This window comes from Bombina bombina, chromosome 7 (genome assembly GCF_027579735.1).
Source record: "Bombina bombina isolate aBomBom1 chromosome 7, aBomBom1.pri, whole genome shotgun sequence".
In the NCBI taxonomy this organism is placed as follows: domain Eukaryota; kingdom Metazoa; phylum Chordata; class Amphibia; order Anura; family Bombinatoridae; genus Bombina; species Bombina bombina.
In genome coordinates, this window is record NC_069505.1 from 170,217,495 (window position 1) to 170,226,473 (window position 8,979).

The 8,979-nt window shown below is 33.0% G+C and overlaps 1 protein-coding gene across 3 annotated transcripts in view; it reads right to left on the reverse strand.

Annotated features, from left to right (window-relative positions):
* WT1 (WT1 transcription factor) overlaps positions 1 to 8,651 on the reverse strand; it is a 140,716-nt gene extending 132,065 nt beyond the window's left edge. For all 3 annotated transcript variants that reach the window (XM_053688916.1, XM_053688915.1, XM_053688917.1), the window contains exons 1-2: positions 8,264 to 8,651; positions 515 to 637 (exon numbers count right to left, since the gene is read on the reverse strand). In XM_053688916.1, coding sequence (XP_053544891.1) covers positions 515 to 637; positions 8,264 to 8,651 — 511 coding nt within the window. The remainder of the gene's footprint in view (positions 1 to 514; positions 638 to 8,263) is intronic.
* Positions 8,652 to 8,979: the final 328 nt, after the last annotated feature.

Consider the following 8,979-nt stretch of genomic DNA (forward strand, 5'->3'; position numbering starts at 1 on the left):
AAGATAACAAAGAAAAATTGATAACAGAAGTAAATTAGAAAGTTGCTTAAAATTGAATGCTCTATCTGAATCATGAAAGAACAGATTTGGATTTAGTAACTATCCCTTCAACTTGAAGTCCCTGTCCTTAACTGCCATCATTCAGCTGGTTAGTTGGAAGGTTTGAGCTTTGTGAATAGATCCCTAAATCTCATGCAGATTTATTTACTTTCAAAATGCCATATATCAAATTTGAGCTTTACTTTACAGCAACAGAATGTGCATTCATGTATTACACTAGTGCATGTTTTTGGTAACGCAAGCACCAGAAAAGGGATTAGAGTGAGACTCAACCTGTATAAAACTCTGGAGTATCTCTTTGACATGGCATTGTGGTGAAACTGTGCAATCAAGTGGAGATTTTGAATTATTATGAACATTTTAAACATGAGTCAGCAATGTCATTAAAATACAAATGAAGAGAGACACAGATTAAACTAAGAAATTTGAGACTCACAAAAAAATGGTTCCATACCTATTGTTGTCTGCTGGCTGATCACATCTTCATGCTTAAAGGAATGATTGTTAAACTGAGCCGTATGATGGGAGGGAGTATGGCCATAACTTGGAGTTCCATCAAAAGCAACTGCACTGTAACCTTTAAAACAAGAATAAAGAGAAGTGTTATAAGTGCATTGGGCAGGATATATTAACATATTAGGCCTGTATGACTTCTCTTTATAAAGTCTCTAAGGTGAGAAAATAATCTCCAGTTCATAATTATTATATTTCAACCTTCTTTAAAGGGAAATGAAACCCACATTTTTTTTCTTTCATGATTCAGAAAGACCATGGAATTTTAAAAAAAACTTTCCAATTTACATCTATTATTTAATTTGCTTCCTTCTCTTGTTATCCTTTGCTGAAATGTTTATCTAGGTAAACTCAGGAGCAGCAAAGAAACTAGGTTTTAGTTTAGATTGGTGGCTGCATATATATACCATTTGTCATTGGCTCACCCATGAGTTTAGTTAGAAACCAGTAGTGCATTGCTGCTCCTTCAACAAATGATACCATGAGAATGAAGCACAGATGTAAATTGGAAGGTTGTTTAAAACTGTATGTTCTACCTAAATCATGAAAGAAAATGTTTGGGTTTCATGTCCATGTAAAGTGCATCAAAGTATAGCAATCATATGATACAGTTTGTACTTTTAATTCTTGATGTCAAACAGTTATGTGTATTGAAAAGAGCAATGGATTTTCAGTTGGCAATTTTGTATCACAAAACATGCTAAAAAAAGCAACTTTTGGGGTAAATTCACCCAATATACATAGAAATAACACAAAGTGGTGTATGAACTAGAAAGAGAGAAAAGTGTATCTGATACTGTCATTTATTGTAGCAGAATTATACACATCAGCTTGGTATATTCCCCATTTCAGAATGTTTAGCCTGATTTATTCTCCAGGAAAAGTCAATTCCTCAGACTCCAAAATGAAACATACAGGGAGTGCAGAATTATTAGGCAAGTCGTATTTTTGAGGATTAATTTTATTATTGAACAACAACCATGTTCTCAATGAACCCAAAAAACTCATTAATATCAAAGCTGAATAGTTTTGGAAGTAGTTTTTAGTTTGTTTTTAGTTATAGCTATTTTAGGGGGATATCTGTGTGTGCAGGTGACTATTACTGTGCATAATTATTAGGCAACTTAACAAAAAACAAATATATACCCATTTCAATTATTTATTTTTACCAGTGAAACCAATATAACATTTCAACATTCACAAATATACATTTCTGACATTCAAAAACAAAACAAAAACAAATCAGTGACCAATATAGCCACCTTTCTTTGCAAGGACACTCAAAAGCCTGCCATCCATGGATTCTGTCAGTGTTTTGATCTGTTCACCATCAACATTGCGTGCAGCAGCAACCACAGCCTCCCAGACACTGTTCAGAGAGGTGTACTGTTTTCCCTCCTTGTAAATATCACATTTGATGATGGACCACAGGATCTCAATGGGGTTCAGATCAGGTGAACAAGGAGGCCATGTCATTAGATTTTCTTCTTTTATACCCTTTCTTGCCAGCCACGCTGTGGAGTACTTGGACGCGTGTGATGGAGCATTGTCCTGCATGAAAATCATGTTTTTCTTGAAGGATGCGGACTTCTTCCTGTAACACTGCTTGAAGAAGGTGTCTTCCAGAAACTGGCAGTAGGACTGGGAGTTGAGCTTGACTCCATCCTCAACCCGAAAAGGCCCCACAAGCTCATCTTTGATGATACCAGCCCAAACCAGTACTCCACCTCCACCTTGGTGGACTGGAGCTCTCTGCCCTTTACCAATCCAGCCACGGGCCCATCCATCTGGCCCATCAAGACTCACTCTCATTTCATCAGTCCATAAAACCTTAGAAAAATCAGTCTTGAGATATTTCTTGGCCCAGTCTTGACGTTTCAGCTTGTGTGTCTTGTTCAGTGGTGGTCGTCTTTCAGCCTTTCTTACCTTGGCCATGTCTCTGAGTATTGCACACCTTGTGCTTTTGGGCACTCCAGTGATGTTGCAGCTCTGAAATATGGCCAAACTGGTGGCAAGTGGCATCTTGGCAGCTGCACGCTTGACTTTTCTCAGTTCATGGGCAGTTATTTTGCGCCTTGGTTTTTCCACACGCTTCTTGCGACCCTGTTGACTATTTTGAATGAAACGCTTGATTGTTCGATGTTCACGCTTCAGAAGCTTTGCAATTTTAAGAGTGCTGCATCCCTCTGCAAGATATCTCACTATTTTTGACTTTTCTGAGCCTGTCAAGTCCTTCTTTTGACCCATTTTGCCAAAGGAAAGGAAGTTGCCTAATAATTATGCACACCTGATATAGGGTGTTGATGTAATTAGACCACACCCCTTCTCATTACAGAGATGCACATCACCTAACATGCTTAATTGGTAGTAGGCTTTCGAGCCTATACAGCTTGGAGTTAGACAACATGCATAATGAGGATGATGTGGTCAAAATACTCATTTGCCTAATAATTCTGCACTCCTTGTACAAGAGGGTAAATAGTCATCGAAGCACATATTAACTTTGGATAAATATTCCCAATGTTTATTTAAAAAAATATATATCACAATGTAATACATATAGCAAAATTGCTCATTGAGTTTTAAGGAGAATCTGTCTCTCTCAAGTGCCATCTTTGGTCATGGTGATGTCTGTGCAAAAAAACTGCTATATTGAATGAAATGCTATTTCTCTGTAAATTCATACCACCCTCAATATAATTTCTCCTGATGCTGATGGGCATACAAAAGTACTTTTTGGGTGACAGCTCCATGGAGAGAGGTGATTAATGTCTAATTTTCATTTAACTGTATTTCTATTTTAAATATTTAATGATTTGGGAATCGGATTACGTATATATATATATATATATATATATATATATATATATATATATATATATATATATATATATATATATATATACAGTTTGTCTTTTGTATATTCATTAATTAAAGTAGTATATTTTTCTTATAGCAAAATAAAATATGTAAATGACTTCCAAATAAATCTGTAAAATGCATTAACAGTCTCTTGTGTGTTCATGAAAATCCTATGAGATTGTAAAGAATATGTTAGGTGCTAAAAAAATGTAACAATAAATCCAATTAAAAGGAAAGGTGGTCTTCCTTGTGTGTTTTTTTATAGACACTGATGCTTGGCCACAAAATAGGAATAACTCAGAAGTCAAAAGAAGAAATTGGCAGTTTCTTCACTAAAAAGTTCTTACCAAAGATTAAAAAATTTTTTTTAAAAATCACACACTATTTTAAGTAGCATAAAATAATTACTTCTTTTGAAATTTTTTTTTTTGGTTCTCAGAATGATACACTTTTGTTTATAACTTTAACAAGTTTTGAGAATATTTTTCAGATGTTTGTTGAGTTGTTGAGTTTAGGTATCCTGGACAAAAGGAATCCTAGCTCATACAGAAACTTATGATTGAATGTCAGTGACTACAGGAACATTAACCACTTGGCTGCTGGATAGAGTTGCAACATATTGCTACACTTAGTGATCAATATATTAAAATTAGTGACCAATACATTAAAACTGGACCTGCATTGTTTAATATATTGTTATCTACAATGAATTATAGTGCAAGTCACTTGTTGTGACAAATAATGCTTACTTCAAAGTGCCCTATTACTAAAAAAAATCAAAACTATTGTACTATTCTCTTTGCCCATATAAAAGACAGCCTGTTTTTGTATATTACCCCTATAATGTAAACATTATTCTTCAATGCTCATATAGTCTCAACCCTTAATATACATAGCCTAAAAAACTCACTAAATGAATTATTGCAGTACCATACCAGGCAGCCTAATTGCATAGTAAATATATATTTATTAAATTACTATACAAACATTTTTACTACTATCATACAGAACAGAGATTTTTGAAGAAACTATAATAAATACTATATCTCTTAAAACAGAAAAGGTATCACTATATAAAAATACTACTTTTTACGTATCTAAAACCCCACATTTATCTTAACCCTATGGGAGGCATTTACATTTTAAAGCAAATTTATTTGGCAGCCAACGGGTTAAACACAACAAATAAATTGCACCAGTGTATTTTTTGGAGTGTGAGCTTGCAGGTTAGAATTCTTCATGCCAAAATGCATTAATTCCTCTTAGCTTCTAGTTGCAGTAATTACTGTGTTGTAATTCATTATTTAATTTTACAAATGATTATGTAAACCTAGGTAACACATAAATTAACTGCACAATGACGCTGATACATAAAAAAAGAAAAGAAAAATATTTTACAGAAGCTATGGAATTCTTACATAAACATTACCAGAGAAAGGAATCTAATTGCAAAGCAAAGTAAATAAAAATAAACTTCCAATATTTTTACCAAATGAAATTGAGTCAGCTCCTCTATTGACCCATGGATGACAAAACATCATTAATCAAGTACTTGGACAGTGATTTTTTTCTTTCTTAATTAGTAAAAAACAGATAAATAACACTAGCTTAAAAAGTAATTATAAGGAAATATTTTCCTTACGAGATATTTAACGTAACATAATTTTACAAAAATACAAGTTTTTTTTTTGTTTTGTTTTTTTTGGGGGGGGGGAGTTACAAAGCACTTCCATTAAGATTTTTTTAAATCAAAGAGTTTGTTACAAAAATCATAATAACCAATAAGATTCTTCTTTTTTAGAAATGTATTTGAAAATGTATAATTTGACTAAAGTATTATATTAATAGCCTTCTACAATCCATGAACTATGTAGCATAATTTTCATTTTAAACTATTAAAGAGTATTCACTCACTGCACAATATCTATCTCTTAGACCTGTGTTAGACATGAGTGAATTAATTTTGTCTATTTGCATTGAGAACTGAAAGAAATTCATCAATACAAATTGAATATTAACTTTAATTAAGAAGAAACCTATTAAATACATATAAAATTAAAGAGATAGATGATAGATAGATAGATAGATAGATAGATAGATAGATAGATAGATAGATAGATAAACGAGAGAGAGAGGGGGGGGGGAGAAATACAAAAATTATTACTGATTTCGAAGTGATAAATTTAATTCCCTTTATTAGGTATCAGTGTTAACTTACTTATAAAAGAATGTATACTTTTTTTAAAGAGAGCTGCCATTTTTATCTGGTTATTTCCAGATTACATAAAGAAGCAATATTTTTGGGTATTGTTCATTCTTTTACTTTGACCTTGGAATCCAAACTGAAAAGCAAAATCATTTTCAGTCACATTTTCCGGTGTTAGCTGACCCAAACTTTCAGGAATTTGATAAGGGACTTTAGCTCTGAACCAGCCCCTTGATATCAAGTTCTCTGCAATTAGGACCTTATCACAAAAAGGGAGAAGATTAAAAAGTGCTGAAAAATGGGAATGTTGCACATCTGCTGAAGAAATGAAGGATTTCAAATCAGAGTCTGGATGATAGAACATATGAGGAAAGAACTGGGTACATTTTGTGAAGTGCCACATTTAAAGACTTGGCAAAAGTGTTTTATTTTTCATACAAGGTGACATGTTTCCCACGGTTACAAATAAAATAATATTCTTACAGAAACAGGATGTAACCTTGACTTATACCATGCAGGAACATATTATTCACACTGTAACTGTTTTCAATTTGTCAAATTCCAAATTTAATAATTTACCAAATATATTTCAAAATTCAGTGGGGTATATAAATGCATTAGTGTATATATAACTATCCAATTATACTTTTCTGTGTATTTACACGTTATTAATATAATATCCACTGTAATTTACAGATATTTATAAGATACCCTTTACATTATTATTTTTCTTTAGCATTGTGTAAAGTATAGTAAAAAATAAATTGTCAACAGTTATCAACTGAGATCATTTACAAAAATTATGTATCACCTTTTAGGTCTATCATAAGGCAGTAATCAACATTTTCCGTTTAGATAATATTATTGTAATCTTTTTAGCTAAATCATTTTAACCCAATTTAAAACCCTGTACATTTTAAGATCTGAATAACCCATAAAATATTTGAGGAATAATAGCAATTATTATGTTTACTACTGTAAATGTCCTGTTATACATTGTAAAGATTAGATAGAAAAAGAGTGAGGGAGAGAAACATAATCTTTTTTACACAAATATCATTTAATTAATATTAAGAAGTTGTTAATTCATTGTAAAATATCAAATACAGATTGTAGGAAAATGTATTTTGTAAACCGGTTCTTCAGTAATAGTATTCATTAAATTAACGTTTGAACATTTTTTAACATATTTGCTCATCTACTTTAACCAAATATCACCAAAAATCGACTTAATATTTCATGGTATATAGTAAATATCGTTTTTTTTTTTTTTAGCAATTAATATTGAAATATTGAAAATCATAAGTGACAAAGAAACATTAATACAAATAAACATATGTAACAAACAATATTAATTGAATATAAAATGAATATTATTTAAAACATATTTATCTGGTTGTATTGGAGTTTCCAATATTGTGTGTTTTCAGCGGTATGTTGCTTTAAATTATATTTAAATTCTTTGAAAATTACAACAGAAAATAGCTCTCAAATTTGGTTTAAATTGGATTAGATTTAAAATATAAAAACATATTTAAATTCCGAAACATTTTTCTGTTAATCTAAAGTGGCAAACAAAACAACTTTGTTTCAGTTTAAAAGTAGAAGAACAGTAATTGAGCATATTTTCCAATATTTGGGAGAAAATAAAGACACAGGGACATATATAAAATAGGCAAATTAAGATAAAATGCACGATATTCGTGATTGTAAATTACTGTTTCATCTGCTTAAGGGATACCAATATATTTTACATGGAACAAGATTATCTTTCAGATACTTATTCGAACCGATAAGACCAAGATAATAAAATAATTATTGTATACAATTTTGTAACTGAGAGGTGTTTTATAGTAGGTGCACCTTTGTTTTGTATATATAGCTCATTTTCAATATTTCATTTTACAATAAACCAGTAAGACAGATATTTGGATTTGATGGAATTATTCAGTCTTGAACAGTAGATGACCTCTTGATGTCTAGTAATAAGAGACAAGGGATTACTTAACTATATAATTTCCTTTCTGATGATCTCTCTCCTAATTCATTTATTAATTTTATCCCAATCCTTCCACACACAGAATTTTTTTTGCATATACAAATTTGCCATTGAGCTTGAACTCTAGGTGGGACAATACAGTAATTGTCAGGCGACAAAGTTTTGCTAACTCTGTAGTGGGAAATGCCCTGTGGGGAACATATTGATCAGAGTATACAACATTGAGAAGCAAATGATTTATCACAGCCATTTACACATAATAATCTTAGCAAAACATCCCTAAAGTAAAACGATTCCCACTCAAACAGATGAACAATAAACATAATATAAATTTGCATAGAAAAATAATTTGCTCTTTCAATATATTTACTTAGACAGCTATAAATGTACCATTGTTTCCATAGTAAAATGATTAGTCTAAATAACACATTTCCTGGTTTACAGTCCCTGGTCATATTTTTGTAAATTAAAATTATAGTTTGTTTTAAACATTATCTTTGCAATGTCTTAACTGTAATTTGTAATTGATAGATGGTATAGGAACTAAGACAACTAATTATATTACAGAGAATATTTGTTGCATGCCACCCAATCACGTTTGTTTATAAAGGTGAAAGTTTTACCTTGGTTCCTTATGCCCTGCTGGTTCTCCAGACAGTTGGACAGGTAGGGGGTATTGGGAAACATCCTGGTCTGGGTTGTAGGTGCCTGGTTAGGTGGAGGTGCCCCAAAGGTTCCATACCTGCATGCCCCAGCAGTCCCGGTGAATTGGCCAGAGAAATGTACAGTGAAGGCGCTAAGGCATTGATCTTCATGGGGGTCTGGGTTCCAGCTGGGTTCCTGCTTGATGAAGGAGTGAGGAGCCAATGATCCGTAAGGCGCACCAGGGGGAAAGTCCAGAACTGGAGTCCACTGACTGTTAGCACCAACCTGCATGTTGCATCCACTGTTCCCGGATAAAGTGGATACAGGAGGTAGCAAGGTATTGAGATCCCGCACATCAGACCCCATTTGATCACCAGATTCTTTCCCGAGCAAACTGCTGCTACACTCTGCCCTTCTGCAATCGTCAGGGTCCCTGAGTAGGGCAAGTAAGGGCAGCTCTACCCAAATCTCTCCTATAATGCCCTGGGAATCTAGGGACACAAAGCACCACGATAAATTGTCCTTGGATTATTTTCAGCAAGTCCAAGTTTGTCCTGGAGATGATATCTGAAGTGAGGGGGAGCTGTCTCTGCACTTGTGTCCTGGATCCTAAAGCTCTAATAGAGGATATAGAGGAGGAGTCAGTAGCTGCTGAGGTTCATTCATACACAACCAGTATAGTCAGCACTCTCTT